General features: G+C 41.6%; 1 protein-coding gene across 2 annotated transcripts; it reads left to right on the forward strand.

Moving 5' to 3' along the window:
- Positions 1–526: 526 nt before the first annotated feature.
- Positions 527–24,158, forward strand: atp2a1 (ATPase sarcoplasmic/endoplasmic reticulum Ca2+ transporting 1). Of its 2 annotated transcripts, none has more exons than XM_028599053.1 (25): positions 527–691; positions 804–940; positions 2,180–2,197; positions 2,917–2,999; positions 6,167–6,271; positions 8,157–8,295; positions 9,401–9,481; positions 9,577–9,662; positions 10,831–10,986; positions 11,152–11,293; positions 12,997–13,163; positions 13,274–13,362; positions 13,476–13,578; positions 13,686–13,817; positions 16,276–16,401; positions 17,195–17,413; positions 17,601–17,712; positions 18,907–19,130; positions 19,245–19,465; positions 19,600–19,802; positions 20,687–20,772; positions 21,240–21,373; positions 21,928–22,045; positions 22,170–22,287; positions 23,985–24,158. In XM_028599053.1, the coding sequence occupies exons 2-25, from the start codon at positions 823–825 to the stop codon at positions 23,993–23,995; spliced, it is 2,991 nt and encodes a 996-aa protein (XP_028454854.1). In that variant the 5' UTR covers positions 527–691; positions 804–822; the 3' UTR covers positions 23,996–24,158. The 2 variants fall into 2 exon arrangements, with proteins under 2 accessions (XP_028454854.1, XP_028454855.1); XM_028599054.1 differs by having other exon boundaries at positions 527–630.
- Positions 24,159–24,203: the final 45 nt, after the last annotated feature.

Genomic DNA, 24,203 nt, shown 5'->3' on the forward strand with positions numbered 1-24,203 from the left:
ATGTACATTCTTAATTTCTAAAGAATAGTTTAGTTAGTTAGTTTTTTAGGGCAATAGAAATGCATTGAGGAATATTGTGTCAACACATAAATAGGACTATTTCAAATTATTTAAGTTTGCTTCAGCAAAAGCAGAAGTGAAAGTGACCTTTCACATCATTAGATTTTTTTCACATTTCTTTTATTCACTTGTTGGGTAGATGAGCGTCCATGTGTGTACACACAAACACAAAGTAGTACTCTGCCGTGGGCTCTTCAGTGTCCCCTACCTCTCATTCAGAAAGCCGTTGTGTTGCCCCTGACCATGCATGTTCTCTAATGCACATCTTATTTCCAGCTTGCCAGGCAGTAGACCCCTCTGCAGTTGTTGCACTTGCTCCCCCTCCCCCTTCACCCCTGTCTATTCTTTACCACAGGGCCATCCCTGCCCACCTATTTGTGACGTTCTCAGCCAATGAGGGGTGAGTGCTTGGTGAGCAAGCACCAATGAGGCCACTTTTTCATCTGTATAAAACTTTTCAGGAGAGTTTGCTGGGTTGCACTTTCTGTCAGTCCAGGGCTCCGAAAGGAGAGCAACAGCCCAGAGAGAGAGAAAGAGAGAGAGAGAGAGAGAGAGAGGGGTAGAGAGAGAGTAAGTTTGAACGCAGGGGGTTGCCAGTTTTTAAACCCTAATCCCACACTTCAAGAAAGTGGTGGGTAAACATTTGAGTTTCACTTGTTTTAACTCTCAGTATTAGGCCAGCTGGGCCGCTCAGACTTGATGTGACTGTTTCTGTCTTTTCTATCCCTTTTTTATTCCTGAAGCCTCTCCGTTTCAGCAAGGATGGAGAACGCACACATGACAGAGTCACCAGAGGTTCTGTCCTACTTTGGTGTCACTGAAGAAACCGGCCTTTCACCTGAGCAGTTCAAGAAGAACTTGGAAAAGTATGGCTTCAACGGTGAGGGAGAGAAAAAGGATGGATGGATGGTTGGATTGATGGATGGATGGATGGATGGAGGAAACAGTTGGATAGAGCATTGGAGGCTGTAAAAAAAGAGTAGTAATGAATGAAGTGATTGAGGAATCCCAGGGTGTAGGCGCTCATATATCATTGAATTTAGCTTGGAAGACACAAAGTGTACCTGAGAGGTTTAGAAAGACAAAAAGGTTCAAAGAGACACTGTATGACGGATAGATGAACTGGCACTGTGTGATGTGTTTGATGATGGTCTAATTACGGGAAAGAAACAGGGGGGGGGGGGTGTTTGTGGAGCAGGTGCATTAGAGTTTCAGGTTTCTGACAATCGCTACTGGCTTTAGATTTGATTGAAGATTCTTTATTAGTGCACTAAAGCGTGACAGTTCTTTCCTAACTTTGGAAACAGCTTAAGGTCAACTTGCTTACTTTTTTTCTAACTACGTCTCATGCCTCCCTCAGTGGGATGGAGTTGAGCAAACTCTGTCAGCTGAGGAAGGCCTGTGAAATGCAGCCTGAACGCCCTTCAAAAAGGCTTGTAAGTGGACCTTGAGTCGAGACTCGTTTGTCAAACCGAATAAAAAATTGAATAAAAGTCTCCGTCCTGGCATTTAAGAAAACACCTGCATCCAATTAAATTCGTCATAGCAGGGGGACGCACAGGTGTAATTAATATCTCTAACTGATAACTCTCAGTTGCGTTTTAGCAGTAAGTGGAATACAGCCTTTGTTAATGTTATTATTTATACCTGTGTGATTATAACTGCTGTTAAAGTGCCTATTTGTAACAAAAAAAACAAGAGCATCTTACATACAGTAAAGTGTGAACATGTAAGCTTTTTACTTTTTACTGTCTTATCGTTGCATGAGTGACTCTGTATTTTGTTGTGGCGCATCTCAGCTGACAAATGAACCAGAATAACAGTGTAATTAAGTTCACTGTAAACGTTAGTAAAGACATATTAGAGTCATAAACTGGGAAAAGGACAAGGAGGAACAAACCAGCTGCTATCAATAATTTATCGTTTAGCATACAATACATTATAGAGTCCGACCAATCGTTTATTATAAATTTGTGAGTGGAATAGATTATATGATTATGTGATGTTTAGTTTGTTTTGAATCCTAAATTGAACTGTTTTGTCCTCCTTGACAAAATTGACGGCTACATTGGCGTGTAGCTGTGCTTTATTCATATTGTTTGTCTCTCTTTACCCACAGAGCTGCCAGCAGAGGAGGGTGAGTCCACTTTAAGCCTCAAATGTCTTGCTTTTCAATAATCGATGTTTGAATCACATGTCCCGGTGTTGATCAGAGTGCATCTTTCAACTTTGTGCCCCGCGGACACACCTGTTCCTCTCACTTCCTGTGATGACAAGTCACACAGTCGTTTATCTAACACCTGTCATTGGCTTCTTGTTCTGTGCCACGGGTTTAGAGATCGTTATAGAGACCCAAACTACTAAAAATATGTTCACTCCGCACACATCCTGAAGCAATCAGTTAATCCAAGGCCATTCAGTTCCTGTGGCTTTGGAGATGTTGGATGTATGGGTTCTACAGTTGTTGTGCTTTTGATTGCAAACTAGCATTTTAATGGCATGCCTATCTGCGCCGACTATTTTACCGCTCGCAGTCAGCTTCATTGACTGGGCAATATGGAAACTAGTGTTGTGCACATACAGTAAAAGTTTGAAGACCATTACAGATACTTTAGGGGCGGATATTTAAAAAAGAAATGCTTTATATGAGCATACCAAATATTTATCCTCAGTTTCATCACGGTCAATGCTTCTCCTACTTAAGCCTTGTTAGTGAAACTATCTTGCATGCAAAATCACGTGAATTATCGAGATTATTGACAATCCATAACATTTACACCATGTAAATATAGAATTTACCAGCAAGGACATATACACACTTGACTACTATGTGATTACATGTATTTTCTTTAACAGGAAAGACTATCTGGGAGTTGGTGGTGGAACAGTTCGAGGACCTGTTAGTCAGAATCTTACTGCTGGCCGCCTGCATCTCTTTTGTGAGTTTGCTCACTTTTTTTATTTCCATAATACAGGGCATTTGTATTTACGTGGTGCAGTATGCATATGCAGGGAGCTTGCAAAGGGTTTTGAACATGGTCATTGTGTATTTAAGAATCGTATAGTGAAATACGGATATTTGGATAAAGATGCTACTGTACATATTAGATCACCGATGTGGTTTTTATCCTACAATATCCATTTGCTGTACTTACCTTTGGTCCCTAAAGAGTCCCAGTAGCTGAGTCCAAACAAAAGATGGAACAAATATCCCTCATAAGTATAAAGCATTTGGCAAAGTGAAAGAAAAAAATTGAGAATTTATTTTCTCAAAACTGTTCAAGTTCAGACCTGTTACTGAACAGTTTGTAATAGTTTTGTTTCTTTCATAGAATTCCTATACCATATCTCAGAATCTTCCGCTTAAACAGTTTTACCTAAATTGCTAATTTGCCACATAATATGATTTGATTATTATGATTAGATCATATTAGCATATAGAAGATTATTATTGGAAATGTAAATCTGAGAACCCTCAATCTTTTCACAATTTACACCCATCAAAACCTGCATTCAGCATGTTGAAGCTGACCAATTAGAAGGTAGCATCAATCATTAAAGCACTATCATGACCTTCTTCCTATCGGTCCATAACGAGCTATACCAATCAGATGGGTTATGCTAGGCTTTGTCTGAATTTAGACTACCGGTCCTGAAAGAGCTGCTTGAGAGGCGACAAAGTCAAATATTAGCTGCTCAAAGTCGTTTCAAAAGAGGCCATTTCTTGCATCTAAACGTGGCATGATGTTGATGGAGCACCTCACAAACAGAACTAAAACTTTGATAAAGTCAAAGGAATAAAAGGAGCAAGACTGGCGAAGTTCAGGGACAATAAGGAACCTGACAGTAACGTTAGAGGTGCAAACTCTGAGCTGCAACTTTTCTGACCTCTCGTCTGTTTTCTTTGTGATTACACGCGCACACGCTCATGTACATCGCTGAGTTATTAAATTACATGTCCTCACTCTCATTTACACAAGGAATCCCTCTCTCTCTCTCTCTCTCTCTTTCTCTCCCTCCTCCCATCCCCTGTTGCTCTCTCCAAAACTGTTTTGTGGTGTAGAGTAGGCTGGACACATTGTCTTAATCCTCAATCTCTGCCCTCTGGCCTCCCTGCACAGCTGTCACTATGGCCTTAGAAGGCCTGACGGCTTTGTGTGTGTGTGTGTGTGTGTGTGTGTGTGTGTGTGTGTGTGTGTGTGTGTGTGTGTGTGTGTGTGTGTGTGTGTGGAATAGAGAGAGCAAGATAAAGAGAAAGAGAGAGAGAGTGCACATGCATAGCAGGAGCTTTATTTTAAGGAAGTCTCAAGCCAGCATGAGAAACTGTATCCTTGAACAAAGGTCAGGGATGGAAGGAACGAGGGATGGCTTGCAGCAGCAGGAGAGAGTGAGAGACACAGAGGAGGGTAAGGGGGTGAGGGGGTTGGAGATTGGGTTGCACAATGGCATTGTTTGTTACAATGACAAACGAGAGCAATAGATTCGGAGTCGTCTACGGTTTCTAAAACCGAGAACACTAAATACTGCAAATACATGGTCATCCTATTCATACACACAGGAATGTCCTGCCCCTGCAGTGTGCTGACAGCCTCGGACTCGCATTCTAGGAATCGATTGTGTCTTTGAAGAGAGGCAGGGTGAAGACAGACTGGAAAAGTGAGCAACAGAGACTATTTTTGGGAATGAGTGAGAAAAGATGTGAGATGAAAAGCAACAGATCATGATGAGGATTGGCATAAAAGTGAAAATGCTACGAGAGAAGGATGGAGCTCTTCTCTGGTTGGCTCTGTGCTCTGGTGGCCTGCAACTAATCTGTGTCAATGTCAACACGAAAGCTTTCCGAAACAGACTCCCGCTCACAGGGGCGCAACATGTGTTAGACTATAGGTTTGGAAAAGAGTCACATGCAGAGGAAAGATTTCACACATAGGATGACATAAGAGACAATGACCAATGTAATGTGATCCAGTGACGGTTCATCACTGTCATAAATAGCTACTCGCCGTGACTATTTTATGTTTAATGCTGACCAGCAGTAAAGAATACTGTCAAACTGAGCAACAGGTGCACAACAAAGTATCACCAACAGTGATAATGTCTTACTTTAACTCAAAATGAAAGAGTCCGTAGCATGATCTACTGATTATTGACTCTAATAGATCCACTTTATTCCATCATCCATCAAAATGTCCAATGTCCAAACCTGCAGAGCTTTAAATATAACAAAGAGAGATTTTGGGGGGAAATGTACAAAGAGATGCATAAAGCATCTACTACAGTTCATGATAAAATGGAGCTGCTGTATAAAAAAAACAGAACCTTATTGTGGCTGCAGCAATGATTACTTTCTGTCTATAGTTTTTCAAATAATTGATTGACAGAAAATGATGAAAACCACCCATCACAAGCTCCCAGAACCCAACATTACGTCAGTAAATGTTTTGTTTTATTCGACCAACAGTCCAAAACCCCAAAGTATTTAATTTAAAATGATTAAAAAAAATAACAATTAAAGGCAGCAAATCAGCATATTTTAGAAGCAGTGGCATTTTTTGATTCATAAATGACTGTGATAAATGATTCATTGATCAAAATTGGAATTGTCTGTAGATTGACTAATGGTTTCAACACTTCATCGTTTTAGCTTAAAGAAGTGTTGGGACATGCAGGTGTATATTAAATGTACTCCCAGCGTGTGTTTTTTTAAATGGCCTTTGATAAAGTGATATTGTCAATAGATCACCAGAAATGTAATGACAAACTTTTTTTATGATTGATTAATTTGCTGCCATGTGCCTCTCAAATTTGAGGACTTTCTGCTTTTTTGTGTTTTAAATGATTGCAAATTATATGTATATTTGGATTTTGGACTGTTGGTAGAACAAAACAAGCTATTTAAAGACATTATCTTACTCTCAGGGAACTTGTGATAGGAATTTTGTCACTTAATTCAAATAATTGTTTGTTCTAGTCCTAGTGTTGTCCCTGAGCATCGTACATTTTGTTTTGTTTTAACAAAAAATGTGAATTTAAGGGGACACACTCATCACACCTCGCAAAAAAAGATATTTTCATTACTCGTACTTTTTCTCTCCGTCTTCTTAAGGTACTGGCTTTGTTCGAGGAAGGTGAGGAGACCGTCACTGCCTTTGTCGAGCCCCTAGTCATCCTCCTCATCCTCATTGCAAATGCTATCGTTGGAGTGTGGCAGGTCAGTGAACACACACACACACACACACACACACACGCAGAGGAACAATCACAAGGACACATACCTGCTCCTGAATGCTTTCTTTTACACACACCTAAATAGACTCTTATACTTAGTAACAGTCACACACAATAAATCATCACACGATGGACGGCCTGTTCAGGTCGCAGCCCGTGTCCTTTACAGGGAGCACACAACAGCTCAGAGTTCGAGGGAGTCCAGAATGAGAGACATGACGTCAGCCGGGGGTGAAAAGGCGAAAGGTTAAGCTAATGGGGGCGAGTGGAAGGGAGAGAGGGGTGGTGGGTAATGGCAGACTGGGACACTTGAAGGCTCAAGCTGCAGTCTGCTTTGTTACAATCTGCAGTAAAAATACAGAGGGACGATCAGGTTACCACAAGTCTGGGGAGTGTGTGTGTGTGTGTGTGTGTGTGTGTGTGTGTGTGTGCGTGCGTGCGTGCGGTCGGGGGGCTTCATATCAACCCTGAGGCAGTCATTTGGAAACTATGCACAAGGATTCACACATGGGGGAGAATGGCGAGAGGGAGGGCGGCTGGCATAAGTCAGGCTTTACACTTTGAGGCGGTCGAGGGCAGCCTTGGAAGGAACCACAGACTGGACTGAGCACCAGCCTGTTTGACTTCATTAACCTGTAGTTCAGCAGACACACGTATATGGTGGCCACTCAAGATTTGCTAAATGGCAAAGAATTATAACTTTTTATTAAGATAGTTTTTTGGGGCATTTTCAGCCTTTATTTTTGACAGGACAGCTGAAGACATGAAAGGGGAGAGAGAGAGGGGAATGACATGCAGCAAAGGGTCACAGGTCGGAGTCGAACCCAGGCCCACTGCGTCGAAGAGTAAACCTCTCTATATGGGCGCCCGCTCTACCACCTGAGCTATCCAGGCGCCCAAAATATAACTTTTTAAACTATAACTCAGCATCCCATTAGTCATAGCTTTTGATGTATTATGATCTTTGAGATATATGTACGGATTTCAATTTCCTTTCTATACTACTGCAATTTGTAATGGTTTTGATATATTCATGAGCTGATTGGATGGCTAACTGCACCTGGCATTATGGAGAATAATTGGTGCATATACATGTTTGTGGTTTTAAACATTTTGAACTGACAAACATCCAGCTTGGATTGAGAGGCTGTATATTTACTCTGTTAATGAATAACTCTGAAAGGCCCTGAAAGCCTGTTTTCTCCGTCAGCTTTTAACAGTGAGCAATGCGGCCCGATATAAACATAAGATTTTGTGCTAGTCGTTATTTCACTTGAAAGGTTTCTGTTTTTATTTGCTTTTCTCGCTGGTTTCAAGTAGGCTGGGCTCAGCTGGAAAAAGGGGGATGTCACATATTTCTATGCACCAAACAGGATTTAGCAACATTTGAATAAGAATCTAATGATAATTGTTGAGTTGTTTGCTCATGTTGCCAACACTGTCAATCACATCTGACCAAACCAAACACGCACGGAAGCAGTTTAGCAGTTTTTGTTTAACTCTAAAAAATAAACATTGTCTAAAGATGATTTTTCTCAACAATTACCTCACACATTACCAACTCTAGTCATTTTTACCAGTTAAATCAACTCGGTGGGTAGTCTTGATAAACATGAATTGCTGGAAAGGTATTGCACGAATAGTACAGGATTATATTATTTTGTATTCAAGTTATTTTGTCCACCATGAGAGGCAGATGCTGTAAATACATTTGACTTGTGTAATTGTGTGTCACAATGCTAGTATATGGAGTTTCACACTCTAATGTACGAGAAGGACTGACGCATTTTGTCTAGAGTTGGCGTGTTCGGGGAGGTCACTGTACCATAATGACCATATTTTATCTTTTGTTCTGTGTGTTGCAACAGGAGCGCAATGCAGAAAGTGCCATTGAGGCTCTGAAGGAATACGAGCCTGAGATGGGGAAAGTTTACCGGTCAGACAGGAAGAGCGTGCAGAGAATCAAGGCCAGGGAGATTGTTCCTGGTGATGTGGTGGAGGTTTCCGGTAAGATTCCCAAAACTGGAAGGCTCTCTTTTCAGAGCTTTACCTGCTGCACAGACTCAAAGCCCATTAAGCTGCTAGAAATTCTGCAGGAACAGTCAGAACCAATGTAATTTGGCTGCAGCAGTGATCTTTCTTTTGCATGAGCAATTTTCAAATGAAAAGGTAGCATGTGAAAAGGTATGACCGTCCATGCAACACAGCTATATGGAAATATTAGAAAAGGGAGCCACTGGTCAGTGTAAATTGTCTTTTCCAGTCAGGAGATGAGTAAGCAAAAGAAACAGCAGCCGACATGTGGAAATATCTATAATTAATGATAAAGTGTTGAGCATAGGAAAATAGAGAGAGATCAAGCAAGAGATTGCTTTAGTTTTAATGGGAAAGTCAAATCATATCAAAGTCAAAGAATATGCTGTAATAACATTTTTACTATGCATCATTTACTAATAATTAAGCCAAAGCTCATCTCTGGCTTTTTCAGGACTTGAAATTGAATGTGTTTTACAAACTCAATATCGGTTCAAAATACAGTAACGTTCGACTCCAAGCTTGAGATGAAAACATTTCAAAAAGATGACTTGTGCACTAGAAACTCCACAGTGTGTTATCTATGTGTGTGAGAGAGTGCATGTCTCCTGATGTCCTTGAGAATGAACATGGGCCCTTTTAAGGCAGTCACAGAAAAAAGGGGTGGAGGGGGACTGAAGGAACTTGCTGCGGGAAGAAAAAAAAAACAAGCCTGAGTATAAATACACTTAATATCGACGGCCGGACTCGCTCCTCTGTCTCTCCCTCTCCCTCTATTTGCTGTACACCTGTTCTTTTCATTTCATAATCTCCCCAAGGTCTCCCTCTCCCACTGTCTCCGACTGTGGTATCAGTTTTCAACAACAACACTATCCATCCAGAGTGCTAAAAACTGTCAATCAACCTTCCCCCCCTCCATCTTGCTGTAATGCTGCAGTCGGATTGAAATGAAGCTGTTTGTTTGTAAAGTAATTCTGCAAGAAAAGGCAAAAGCTGCTAAGAAAATCAATCAGTTAAAGTAAAATGGCTAAATGTAAGTCTGCTTTTCTGTGTGTGTGTGTGTTTGTGTGGACACTAGTTGGTGACAAAGTGCCAGCTGACATCAGGCTTATCTCCATCAAATCTACAACCCTGCGTGTGGACCAGTCTATTCTTACTGGTAGGTGTTACGGGACCCGGACGCGAACATGATGTCTTTTTGATGTCTGCTTTCTTTTTTTGACCACCCCACCCAAAATGTGTGTCTCCTAATAGGTGAGTCTGTCAGTGTGATTAAACACACTGACGCCGTCCCAGACCCCCGAGCTGTCAACCAGGACAAGAAGAACATGCTGTTCTCCGTGAGTCTGTTTCCTGAGCCCTGCTCTCCATTGCCATCCCTTGACCCTTCCTTTTCCACCTTTATGTTCATCAAACCTGGCAAACTCACCTTGCAATTGATTCTCTGAAACTTTTTTTGTCAACCCTACAACTGTCCCCTCTTCCTTCACCAAATAAACCAAAATTTTCACAATCAACATTTTTACTTACATAGCAGCAGGCCCACAACAGTTCATACACTTTACATACTAATTTAAGTTCCTGCCAGCTGTTTCCTAATGCAATGTCCTTCTTTTTCAAAATGATGCCCCCACTGCCCTTTATCAGTACACCTGTACGTGCGCCAATTGAGTGTTGTGGAGAACAGTAACCAGCTAACAAGAGTCTACAGGAGGATATCTATATTTCTAGGGCCCTATGTTAGCCAGCTCAATATCCACTTAATATGACTCATGAGGGCAACCTTCAAAATGGTTTTATGTTCTCAGCAATGCTTTTCCTATGTCAAATGTTCAATGTATGTTTCCCTGGGTCAATATGTTAAAATAAATCACCCACCTACAGTCCACTTATGTTATACTCCTATACGCCCTTAAATTTGTGGGCAAGACAGTTTTCTTGCCTTTAGACATTAATATCTCCACAGTGGCTGAATGAATTTTTACCATTCAAACTGCATTTGAAACATCTGCCTCCTCTCATTCTTTTGCGGTTTGAGCTGCGAAGCTAGTCCTTACCAAACTCTTACAAAGTGTTGGCATCTTAACACAAAGCACACCTGGGGCTGATGGGAATGTCGTTACTTTTGCTCTCATTTGGTCATAAACCAAAGTATTAGACAAATCTAATTATTGACCTGAAGGTGGTGCTGGAGCAAAAATCAGGGGAAGTTATTACAATTCATCCTGAGGGGGCCGTGAATGTCTGAACCAAATGTAATTGTAATTCACCCAATATCTGTTGAGACATTTCACTAAAAACAGCAAATGTCAACCTCATTGTGGCATTAAATAAAAAGTCAGACGATCACCAACATCAGTAGGATTCATCCTCTGGGGAACATGAATTTCTATACAAAATGTAATGGTAATCCATCCAATACTGTAGATGTTGTAGTAGATATTTCAGTCTGTTTTGTCCAGATTGACCAACTAACTTTCGAATGGGTTTCTTTCGGTCTCTGTTCAGGGCACCAACATTGCTGCAGGAAGAGCCACTGGTATTGCTGTTGCAACTGGTGTCTCCACTGAGATCGGTAAGATTCGTGACCAGATGGCTGCCACTGAGCAGGAGAAGACCCCTCTGCAGCAGAAACTGGACGAGTTTGGAGAGCAGCTCTCCAAGGTTGGTGAGGCAGATAGCCGAATCGGAACAGTTTTTATCTATTGATTCATTTTGTACAAATGAAACCTAATACTGTTTTTAATGACTGAAGATACAAACGTTTGTATATAAAACTAAAAGCTAGAACCAATGTGTGACACATCCCCCTGACTGCCTGTCCTCCAGGTCATCTCCCTCATCTGTGTGGCTGTGTGGATGATCAACATCGGCCATTTCAATGACCCCGTCCACGGAGGCTCCTGGATCCGCGGTGCTGTCTACTATTTCAAGATTGCTGTGGCTCTGGCTGTGGCTGCCATCCCTGAAGGTAAGCTCCTGGGATTAACTACCACTTGGTTGTCCAAGAAGATTATCATATCTAAGATTCATCTCGTGTAACTCATCTAATATGATGCTCCTTTAAAAATCAAATAAGGGGCCAGTGGCTTATGATTGATTATTACAATATTATACAGCTTTTTACGGGGGGACTTTATTTCACTCATCAAAGTCTGCCTACAGGGCTTGGGGAGCACTACTGCATATGTTGCAAAAAAGGCTTTTGTGGCTCCAGAGGGAGCAGCGCAAAATCTGATAAATAGCCTTGAGTGATGTCACTTAATTCAGAGTCGGTTCTTGCTAAAGACTCTAAGTTTGAAAATGAAAAAAATCTGGAGGCGTGGAGTTGGAAAGAAGAAGTGACTTCTGTAACCAGCTTCTTATCTCTGCTCGAGTAGTCTTCATCCACAGCGTTCCACTTCCGGGATTGTTCCGTTGATGACAAAAATTCTTTCCTTGTGTTGGCATTTTAAACTCCGGTCAATTTATGAGGACTATGGTTAACCTTTTCTCAGATCTCTGCAAGGTAAATCCAGACAGCTAGCTTGACTATCTGTTCAATCTGAGTTTTCTGTTGTACAACAAAAACAACTTTTGAACGTACACGTTCCACCAAAACAAGTTCCTTCCCGAGGCTATTTTGCAGAGGTGCTGTTGCTCCGTACGGCGCTTAGCGCCGCCCAAGACGATTGTAATTGGTTTAAAGAAATGCTAATAACATTAACATTTTTCGATGCGAGACTCCTGCTCGAGGCTACATTAGCTGCTAAAAGCATAACACACCCGAACCTCTGACTGAAGTGTTGGCGGTCAAATTGCATTGTGGGTAATGTAGGCACCAGGTTTTGACAAGGAAGAAGAATGGATGTTTTTTCTTTCAAACCTTCCTTCCCATCTTCAGCAGGAGGCTCCTCTTAACTTGGAGAAGCAGCTGTTTGTCACAGACAGGTAGCCAATTAGTCTTTTTTTCCTTTCAACTGATTCTTTTGTCACTACCCATCTTCTACAATACACAACAGTTCGAAAGACAATTGGTCAATACATCGTGAGCTTGCATAGTCAGCTCTGTCTTTACAATCTAACTGATTTACCCTCAGTTGTGACTAGTACCCTTAAAACCATCAAACTCTTACACTTAAAAAGGAGCTTTTTTGCCACCTGAATGGGACCAATTAAATATTCTGGGACAGAAACGGTCTGAGATTTGGATGTGCTGACATTCCTCCCCGTCACGCCACACTCAGCTGCAAACTGCGCCAATGCTCATTACAGACCACAGTTGGATGATGCTAAAAGGACAACATCATCTGCAAACACAGATGCCACCTTAATGTCACTAAACTGGACACTCTCCAGACCTTCTCCACATCATCACGTCATAGTTGATTTTTGCCAAGAATGTGAACACAGAGCTGACTGAATGGCTTGCAGCAGCCCCCTGCCACAGGAATACCTTAGTTTGGGTGTGCTCCAGCTGATGTGTTAAGGGGCTGTTTTAGGAACCACCACTGTTGTCAGCCTGTCCAGTGGCAGGTGTTTAGTGGTTTTGAACAGACATGTCAGATCATTCTTTCTTATCACCTGGTTCTTTGGCTTACAAAGTCCCTCTTAATGTTTTGTCCACCTTTCCAGCAATGACTGTTTATTTTATTTAGTACCTCCGTGCCTAATCTCTTGCTCCGTCCATGGCAGGTCTGCCTGCTGTCATCACCACCTGCCTGGCTCTGGGAACCCGCCGCATGGCCAAGAAGAACGCCATCGTCAGAAGCCTGCCCTCCGTGGAGACCCTGGGCTGCACCTCGGTCATCTGCTCTGACAAGACCGGTACCCTCACCACCAACCAGATGTGTGTAACTAAGGTAGGTTCATACTCACGGGTGTGAAGTCACACACTTATACCTACATTCATTTTCAATGCAGAAAGATGACTGTTTTTTGGTTGTTGTTTTTTTGTCATGTTTCCATGCAGATGTTCATCATTGATAAAGTCGATGGTGACAATGTTTCACTCGCTCAGTTTGACATCTCAGGCTCAAAGTACACCCCCGAGGGAGAAGTGTAAGTGTTATAAGACCATGCAAACACATAAACACCGTAACCCATTTTTGAACAATTGTATGACTACATATTTTATTTTATTCTAAATACTTTTGTCAATCTTTTTCCACAAGTACAAAGAATGGCTCATTAACGAAGTGCGGTCAGTATGACGGACTGGTCGAGCTGGCTACCATCTGCGCTCTTTGCAATGACTCTTCCCTGGACTACAACGAGGTCTGCAGGGCATTCAGGAGAATTTTGTGTTTGTGACATTAATGTTTAAATGTGACACGACCAACTTTAAATGTATGTTCTTTCTTTCTTATTTGTCTATGATGCAGTCCAAGGGTATTTATGAAAAAGTGGGCGAGGCCACTGAAACAGCACTGTCCTGTCTGGTGGAGAAGATGAACGTGTTCAACAGTGAAGTGCGTGGCCTGTCCAAGGTGGAAAGGGCAAATGCTTGCTGTTCTGTAAGTCCACACAATGCCATACAGTATCTAGCATGTTATCCTGTATACAAAGACATTTTATTGTAACAAAGTGGGCAGGTTCATTTATCTACAGATGAAAAATGATTTACAAAACTTTTATTAACTGCGATGAGCAATATTTTTTATGGCTCAAAGGACTACTTGTATGTGAAAGGGGTTGATCACAGAGCGTTATCACAAGTTCGCCATATCAACTTAAAAGATCATGATAAGCAACGCACGGTTCGTACGAAAAAGTTAACTAGGAGACAGCCGGCTGGATATCGTACAAAAATGTATGCACACTCAAACGAATGATATTGTACGAGACAGCTGGCTGGTCACGTGACATTGGCTACAGAGCTCCGTGCTACAGAGCGGCAGTTGCTAGCTGTTTAAGCCAGGCACGGCGTTATGGGTGGGCCTGACGGGCCTAGGCCCACCCACTTTTCAACAGGCCCACCCAAAACATTTCCTCAAAAAACATAAATTAATTAATATATTATAATTTGGTGAAGAATTATTAAAAATCGGAAAATAATCTCATAATTGTGCTAAAATTGTCTAAATGTTTAGTTTTCAAAAACTATTTAAAAAAACTGGTCATGTCTATTTTTATGTTTCTGCGCAAGTTCAGCAGACAGTGAGGTTCGGATCGGATGTAGCTTGTCGGTATGCTAGGCTAGGCTAGCTCCCAGTGATCTGAGAGTGTGAAAATCATTTCCAGTAAAGGAAAAGGTTGCAACAGTCGTTGTTTAGGTACCTTAAACGTGCACGAACGGTCTCAGAGTCATCGCTGCAACCAGGAGATGAAGGAGAGCTGAGATCCACAACGCCGAGCACATCTTTGTCTCGGACACCGCAGGATGCGGCCAGCGCGGCCAGCGCGGCCAGCGCGACCAGCGCCGGTGCAATAGCCTTTGCCTCTGCCTCGCGAGTGGATGATATAGCCCCTATGGATATAGCCCTGTGGATCGGTCTTCCGTGGATGAGCCCGCAACTCAACCAGTGCTAAAGTATCCGGTCACTTCTTCTGCTGAGTTTAATTGTGTAGGACCGCCAGAGGATAACAGTGAGGTATGTGGCTAATCTGCCTACTGTATTATGTCGTTATATGAGATATATGGATTAAAATAATCAATTCATAACCCGCTACAGAAGCTGCAGGCGCAGTTCTATTTCTATAACAGCTTGTTACTGTTGTCAAGTTGTTGTTCCCTCATGGTTTTCTCTTGTTATGACCAATAATGCTTTAGGGCTTGTTAATGCGATTTATTTATTTTTGTTAAACATGTTTTTAACATGAATCATCACACTAAAGTAAATAACTTGAGTCTTGTTGACAGTTGACGTTGTCAATGAACACGTTCTGTGGCCGAGTATTGATTGAAACTGTCGGGCAGTGTTGTTGATCTGTATATTGTTGAAAACTTAAAACAGTTGAAAAGAATTGTGAAATATTCTGCCTCATGTTATACGAGCAGAACTAAACTATGTTTTGGGGAAATATTAGATTCCTGACCACTTTTACAGTCTAAAAGGCCTTAGGTTAGGAGAGATGCGCTATAGCACAGCCAGGTATGGTGCGTAATGGAGAGTCCAAAGCGCTTTTCTTTTGGGCAGAACCAAGGAGAGCGATCGCTGATAGGTCCGTCCTTTGCACCGAAACTTTTTACAATGCAACAACATATAAATAGCATCAAGCTATTACAATCTTTATTATGTAAGCACATATAATATATATAATATAACAGTATATTAGCCAGTCATTTTTATTAGGTTAAACAGGGATTTGATAACATTTTTAATTTAAGGCCCACCCACAATTGGTCTGGACCATCCAAAAATGGAATCCTGGCGCCGTGCCTGGTTTAAGCCGCTACAGACCTCCGTCACAGCTCGTTGTATCAGCAGCAGTTAGTAGATGTGTTTAGTGGCTACAGAGCTCTGCGACACCGGCTGCGGTGCTCCGTATGGTTCTCTGTCAGGTCAGCAATAGTTGGTGGTTCAGTTACCCGAGAATAGGTGACTATTCGCCGAGTACAGAGCACCGCGAGCTGCCGATCATTTTGGCGGAGATTGCGGTTAATTTTAGGCTAGAAAAAGTGAAAAAGATTGTGGTTTGTTTTAAAACACTCCCAAAGAACACGCATTTCATGGGTGAAAGTCATTTGTTTTCCCCGTCCTGCATGCAAAGGGTCAGTCAATGTGGTGCGCACAGCAAAAAAAATATGTGGCAATCACACAAATTACAGTGCTTATCTTTTTGTAGCTTTTCGAACGTACAGTATGAGAACAGGCTGTAATAAGTCCACTGCCCCCAAGAGGTTTCAGGTTTAATTAGCGGAAAAAAAATGACATAATATAAATAATGGCTTATAAGATGTGCTCGGCTTAACCTTGATTTTTGATCCTTTTCCTCCAGTTGACCTTCTTTTCCTTCATTTTCTAATAACAGGTGATCAAGCAGCTGATGAAGAAGGAGTTCACCCTGGAGTTCTCCAGAGACAGAAAGTCCATGTCAGTTTACTGCTGTCCTGCCAAATCCGCCAAAGCCCCTGTGGGAAACAAGATGTTTATCAAAGTGAGTGTATGACACAAGACATGGTGGACCGCCCATCTGCTGCCATCACTTATAGCCATGCCACTGGCAAAATAAATAATTAGGGACTTTATAAAAATCGCAAAACAAAATAACAACATTATAATAAAATACCCATGCCATATAAAGCCTCTAAATTCCAAATAAATAGTCTAAATAAATTTAAATTCAATCAAGTTATATACGTTTATTGGTGTTTTAAGCCCCCAACATCTCCTTCCAGACAGCGCTGCGTGGAAGGCACTAGGATTAGGCAATGGTTAGGGTTAGGTTTGGGTTAAATTCGGTTGGGGTCAGGCACCTAAAACTGGAATGCAAAATTCAAAACCAAGGGTATAAAAGGGATAATAAAAGCTAATCAGAATTAAAATTGTTAAAATCTACAAGTCAAAATAGTAAGTTGGTCCCAAAGGCACTGGCAAGGGTTAGGTTTGGGTTAATTAAGGTTACGGTTAGGTGCCTTGAAGTCAACGGTCGCAGCGCTGTCTTGAAGTTAATTAGGCAATGGTAGTGGTTAGGGTTATAGTTAGGGTTAGGTGCCTTGAAGTCAACTGTCGCAGCGCTGCATTTGAAGCATCAAAAGAAGAAGAAGAATCAATAATTAATAAATCATGAGCTTGCATAGTCAGCTCTGTCTTTACAAGCTAACTGGTTTACCCTCAGTTGTGAGGACCTTTAAAACCATCAAACTCCTACAATTAAAAAAGAGCTTTTTTGTGACCTGAATACTGTATGTTGATAATGATGTTGTACATTATGTTTACTCCGTCAACAGGGTGCTCCAGAAGGTGTCATTGATCGTTGCACATACGTCCGTATGGGCACCACCCGTGTACCTCTGACTGACCCGATCAAAGACCACATCATGTCAGTCATCAAGGAGTGGGGCACCGGACGTGACACCCTCCGCTGTCTGGCACTGGCCACCCGCGACTCACCCCTCAGGAAGGAGGAGATGAACCTGGTGGACGCCACCAAGTTTGTAGACTATGAGGTAGGTGACTGATGAAGCACAAATGAAAGACACTACAGATAGGACATTGTACATACGTACAGTATATCATTGATAGCAGTGGATACCACTGAAACAAGTGTTGGAATGTCATATGTTTTTATTTTGCAGTAGTTTATTGTATTGCTTGCAAGTAGCTCCAAAGGACACTAAAACCTTTTGCTTTCAGACTGACTTGACCTTTGTGGGCTGCGTTGGCATGCTCGACCCTCCCCGTAAGGAAGTCATGGGTTCCATCGAGCTGTGCAGGGCTGCTGGAATCCGTGTCATCATGATCACTGGTCAGTACACGTATGATACTTTTTCATATTTTAATCGCATCGTATAAGAAAACAAGCAAAGTCTTAACAGAAAGATTTAGTTCCATTCATTTTTACACACATATTTCTTACTTTTGTTTTGTTTACGTATTTTCTTTTTCTGTTCAGAGGTTACTTTACACTCGAATTAGTTGACTTTACTAGAAATGTGTGTGGAAACCTGTTGCCTTAAACCATCTAAGTTTTTACACAAGGTGAAACTTAACAGGTCAAGTTGTATTAACACAGAGCGGTAAGTTGATGCAGTAGACAAGTTTACATTAGTCGTCATTACTAAAAATCATTAGTAAACATAAATTATTTTTTTCTGCAGTCATGTTGTCTAAAATATGCACGTGAAGTTAAAGCTTTAGCGTGTAACTTTTGTATATTAATGAGCATCTGTTACATTCAAACCATTGCCAAGCTAAAAAAAAAATATATACGGTATCAGTAACAGATGTGATTTAAAATGTAGCAAAACAAAACATACTTATTTTTAGAAATGTGCACAAAAACTACTTAACGCAATAAAGTAATTTGTTCGTACTTTCCACCTCTGATTCTGTTTACATATTTATTATTCTATTTTTTTTTATTTGTTAATTTATAATAATAATAATAATAATAATAATAATCATAATAATTTCTCTATTTATTTCTACTAAAGAATGGAGCATATATAACTAGTCTCGCTTTGCCAGACCATCCACACGATACGGAGCGGAGGAGGGCCTGGCTAGTCCACACAGCATTCTGGGATGGGAGAAAAATGTGCTCTGGTTTAATGGCATTTCTTTAAACCAATCACAATCGTCATGGGCGGCGCTAAGCTAAGAGAAAACTCAGATTGGACAGATAGTCTAGCTAGCTGTCTGGATTTACCCTGCAGAGATCTGAGGAGCAGTTAACCATAGTCCTCAGAAATCCACCGGAGTTTAAAATTACAACACAAAGAAAGCGGAAGGAAAGGGAAAATACATGCATCCAGCAGAATTTCCTGCGGCACCGGAGCAATCCCGGAAGTGGAACGTCAAAGATATAGACTAATATGTAACAAACCCACTTTCCACCCTGGATCAATAAAGTATTTTGAACTGATGTTTGGACTGATTGATTGATTGATTGATTGACTGACTGATTGAAACAATAAAATCTTAATTTCTGTCATCCCAGGTGACAACAAAGGCACAGCTGTGGCCATCTGCCGTCGTATTGGCATCTTCACTGAGGATGAGGATGTCACTAACAAGGCCTTCACCGGTCGTGAGTTTGATGACCTCGCTCTACACGATCAGAAGGTCGCCGTCAGAAAGGCCTGCTGCTTCGCCAGAGTGGAGCCGTCCCACAAGTCTAAGATCGTTGAGTTACTGCAAGGCTTTGATGAGATTACCGCCATGGTGAGAGGAAGAAAAGAGTACTTTGTTGTGTTTCTTGCACTGAAAATGAAATTAACCCATTTGACTTGAAATATAGATCATACAATAACTCATCTCCCTCTACCCTTCACCAAGACTGGTGACGGAGTGAACGATGCCCCCGCCCTGAAGAAGGCGGAGATTGGCATCGCCATGGGCTCTGGCACTGCCGTTGCCAAGTCTGCCTCTGAGATGGTCCTGGCTGACGACAACTTCTCCTCCATTGTGTCCGCTGTTGAGGAGGGCAGAGCCATTTACAACAACATGAAGCAGTTCATCCGCTACCTCATCTCCTCCAATGTAGGCGAGGTCGTCTGGTGAGTTCATATCTGTGTGGAGGGTGAGGTGTTGAGTGATAATAACTATTACAAGAGGGACATGGAGAGGGGCCATGTCAAAACTAATAAAAATGATTTGCTCTGCTTCCTCACCCCCACACTCACTCCCTCAGTATCTTCCTGACCGCTGCCCTTGGGCTGCCCGAGGCTCTGATCCCCGTCCAGCTGCTGTGGGTCAACCTTGTGACTGACGGTCTGCCTGCCACCGCGCTGGGCTTCAACCCCCCTGACCTGGACATCATGGGCAAAGCCCCCCGCTCCCCCAAAGAGCCCCTCATCTCTGGCTGGCTCTTCTTCAGATATATGGCCATCGGAGGTACAACACATTCTCACAGTGGTGTAGTCTAATGTATTGTACTGGGTATACTGTACTGTATATACTGTATATATTGGCCAGAATCTGCCTCTGGTGGAGGGGGAGCATATCATAGTGGGGGGTCTGGGTGTCCAACCCCAGGGAAGTTTTGAGCATCAAAAACTTCATTTCCCGTATTCACATTCACTGTTATGCACCAATTTACGGTGGAAATACCTTTTTATTGTGAAAAGAAAAACCGATGACAATTCAAAATATCAATCAATCAATCAACATTTATTTATATAGCACTTTACAGTAACCAGCAGGTATCCAAAGTGCTTCACATCAGAAACCAAGACTAAAACACTTCAACATCAGAAATAGAAGAACTTAGCCCAGTAAAATCAGAAAAGGTTACATAGAAATAGGAGGGAAATTGTCAACATTCAAGGTCTAAACATTTTGAGTTTAGAATCTGAGTATGACCATGTCAGGGGGCTAGAGTAGCCTCGAAGCAGCACAAAGGTCACATTCTGACTAAAGAAATATATCGGAGCAGCAACCGCAAAAGAAATATATCAAAAATATAATGGAAAGTATGTTGTTGCGTGTCATGGGGCATTTTTAAGTGGGTATATGGAAATCCTGGAGCTTTCATAGTGGGTATATTAAAAATAATATACTATAATAAATTTTGATAACGGTGTCATTTAAAAGAACACTTCCACGGCTAAGTGAGATCACGATTGATTTCTTTAACGACATCATCAGAAACTCTCCGGCGGCCATTACACGAGTACCATCCACATGTTGATTCACAATTTTGGATTCGAACTTCTGGGAAAATAGTTTCTGTCTTTGGATTAAAAGGCCTCCACACTTACCAGTAATATCTCCTCCAGGTTATGTTGGTGCTGCAACTGTCGCAGCAGCTGCCTGGTGGTTCCTGTACTGTGATGAAGGCCCATCGGTTTCCTTCTACCAGCTGGTTAGTATTTAACACTATCGTTTGTGTAGTTTCCCTACGAACAATGCATCTGTGGTGCCCTATCACACAGTGGACTCCATTCAGCTGCAGGAACTGTTCATCATCCCGACTGCAGTCGACCTCACTAACAAGGTCCGGGATCCTCACAGACTCCATCTGTGGACTATTTACCTGTACATTGCACGGAACTATATCTCCTGACGTTTTTTTGCACATTCCTCAACATTCTTTGCCCATCCTGCACTAAACCATAAAGCCTTCTTTTCTTATTGTTAAAACGGTGTGTAAAAAGTTTGTGATTATGTATGCACCATCCACCAGGACAAGTGTTACTTAATTGGCAGTAAATACTTTGCTGATTCTGATCTAAAACTACAAGACAGTCTTGACAAATACACTTCACCTCAGCTTCTCAAGAGACCATGCCAGACTTTAGTAAGATTTGATGTCTCTATCTTCCCTGCCAGTCACACTTCATGCAGTGCCACGACGACAATGAGGACTTTGCTGGCATTCACTGCGAGGTGTTTGAGGCTTCTCCCCCAATGACCATGGCTCTGTCTGTGCTGGTCACCATCGAGATGTGCAACGCTCTGAACAGGTCTGGCTACACCATGAACTCATACCTCCAGCTGTTAATGAACAATATATGATATTCTACCAATTTTATATTCCTGTATTTTCACTTATAATGGAGTATAATGAAGTTGAAATTAGCTCCCCATCGAACAACAGTAAAATGCTTCTTTCACCTTAACGCAGAAGTAATAGCAATCCATGATATGACATGTATTATCATTACACTTATGGGGCCATCTGTATTGAATGAGTACTTTTAAAACTTTTCTCAGATCTATAAAACAAAGGCTACCAGGATCATATGCATGCATGTAAAATATCAGGAGTATGATATTGCAACTATGATTATGATAGGAACCCAAAACACAACACATTGAAGGCACCTTCCTTCAATATTCACCATATAAATGTGCCAGAGCTCACATGCTTGATCATTACATGCATTTATTTTCCTACATTCACATCAACACATAGACAATCTTTTATATGCCCCCACACATTTTCAGTCTGCATTAACGTACCCCTCTGCCTTCCCATCCAACCCCACCTTTCTCCTCCCCCCACACCCCACCCCAGCTTGTCTGAGAACCAGTCCCTGGTGCGCATGCCCCCCTGGAGCAACCTCTGGCTGGTGGGCGCCATGACCCTCTCCATGTCCCTTCACTTCATGATCATCTACGTCGACCCCCTGCCCGTGAGTCTGGCCTCCTGCAACAAACCATCTCCCTCTAATAATAATAATAATATCTAGCAAGTTTCTTAATGGAAGTTGTGCATCTAGTTTGGCAGCTTTAACACGATGTTGCACTCGTCCACAGATGATCTTCAAGCTCACTCACTTGAACTTAGAGCAGTGGATGATGGTCCTGAAGCTCTCCTTCCCAGTCATCCTCATTGATGAGCTTCTCAAGTTTGTGGCTCGCACATATCCGGAGGGTAAGCTAAACATGTTTCCTTCATTCTTTATCTGTATGAGGTTTAGAGTGTAATAAAAAAAAAGTAAATTCACATTTCTGGAACAGATGTTGCCTAGCCAGTCTGTATTAATTACATACACCGTAAAAAACAAAAACAAAAAAACATGTCATCGTATATTTACAGGTGAGGTTTATGATCCAGGGTGCAATCTGCGCACCATGTATACACCTTTAGAAGGGGATTTGGAAATGACAGATGCTGGTCAAATGATTTTTGAATGTGTGTGCAGCCTCAACACACTTAAAACATACATGTGTATAGATTTTAAGAACACGCAACTTCCTCATCCTCCTCAAACTTAATTTATAAGGAATATATGATTGATTAATGGAATGTTATGGAATAATTTGCCTCCCAATGAAACGTCTTTTAATTTATTGAAATTGTTATTTTAACGTCTCCTCCCTTTTTTCTTATTCCTGGCAGTTTTAATGATCTCCCACCCTCTGTCCTCTGTTCTCTGATGACATTTATCTAACTTTCCTCTCCTTGGATGCTCTTTTTCACCATTCCTTCTCTGACAATCCAGTCTAAACCTGTTTCCCCCTCCTCCATACCCTTGTAACAAACCAAGGTATTCCCGTGACTCACGCTAAAGGTTTAAGCGCTCTGCATTGTGCACATTTGTTCTGTTGAGCTTGTCTCTTGCCTTGCCAATCTTTCTGGACTAATGTATTTGGATCCTGAGTGTAGCTGGGATCAGCTCGGCTGGCTGTGCATAGATCTGCCATGAACTGCCAGTAGAAATCTAATAATTGGTCTCAGCATCATACATGGTATTTTTTGCAGTTTGTGTTTACTGATGGAAGCTTAAAAATGTTACTTTAGCTTATTTCTTCCAGTAGGTTCAGGTTGTAGATCCTCTGAAGTAGAAATAGTAACATCGGCACAATTTGACTGTATTTGATATGATCAAACTAACACTGTGCATTTTGCTATAAAGGTCAAAATGTTGCTGGATAATGTTGGACTATTTCTCTAACAAACCTTGATACTGGCACAAGGTGCGGAATCTTTCTAGTGAGTTAAACTGGAATTTATATTATTTATTATATTATACTGTATTTTAGCTCATTTGCAATGTTTTTCCCAATATGTGGCACTGGTGATAGGCTCTAGAATAGACTAAAACTTAAAATATGAAGATATGATTTGGGGAAATATGCTACAGTAGCCTAGAGAATACATCCATGCTGGACACAGGTGGATGAATGGGTTAATGTATGTATTCATTTGTACAAAAGAAACAAGATGTAAAAATGAGAATTTGCTGTTTTACAGGTGTTGCATCATATTATTTATTGTCCCTTAGGACCAGCAGAGCCTTCAGGAAGTTACTGATCCCAACCAAAAAAATTGTCCCACACATAATCCCCCTTAAAAAAAAAAATTTCACTTTCACATTTATGTACAAATTAAACAAACGCTGTTAATTAGTGAGTTTATAGGTCCTGGAAGACAGATTGTGTTACCTTTGACAGAGACAGGCTAGCTGTTTGGTTGTGCTGTGCTAAGCTAGCCAGATGCTGGCTGTAGCCTCATAAGAGCGGTTTTATATCTATGGCGGTAGTAGTCTCCTCATCTAGGCAACAACTCAACCTCAGCAGCACACTGCCATTACCTCACAACTGACTTGCTTGCGTTTTCCTCTGCAGGGAAAGTCTAGAGGCAGAGAGCAACAGAGAGCGGTTGAAGCAGAGAGAGAAAGCTGAGACACAGAGGATGGAGAGAAAAGGCTGAGCTCCCACTGAAAGAGAGCCTGCCAACAGTCACCCGATGTGATCAAAACATCTAGTGGCATGAATACAAAAGAAAACACATAAGCCAACTGAAAATACACCAGAGGAAAGCTGCAAAATATTTTTTTCTGTGTA

This window comes from Perca flavescens, chromosome 15 (assembly GCF_004354835.1).
Source record: "Perca flavescens isolate YP-PL-M2 chromosome 15, PFLA_1.0, whole genome shotgun sequence".
In the NCBI taxonomy this organism is placed as follows: domain Eukaryota; kingdom Metazoa; phylum Chordata; class Actinopteri; order Perciformes; family Percidae; genus Perca; species Perca flavescens.

Bases quoted from the DNA above. Each gene is read 5' to 3' on its own strand.
- atp2a1 (XM_028599053.1), top strand. From the start codon at position 823: ATGGAGAACGCACACATGACAGAGTCACCAGAGGTTCTGTCCTACTTT. The intron at 6,272-8,156 runs GTCAGTGAACAC...GTGTTGCAACAG, and splicing joins CTATCGTTGGAGTGTGGCAG to GAGCGCAATGCAGAAAGTGC. The intron at 13,818-16,275 runs GTAAGTCCACAC...TTCTAATAACAG, and splicing joins GGGCAAATGCTTGCTGTTCT to GTGATCAAGCAGCTGATGAA.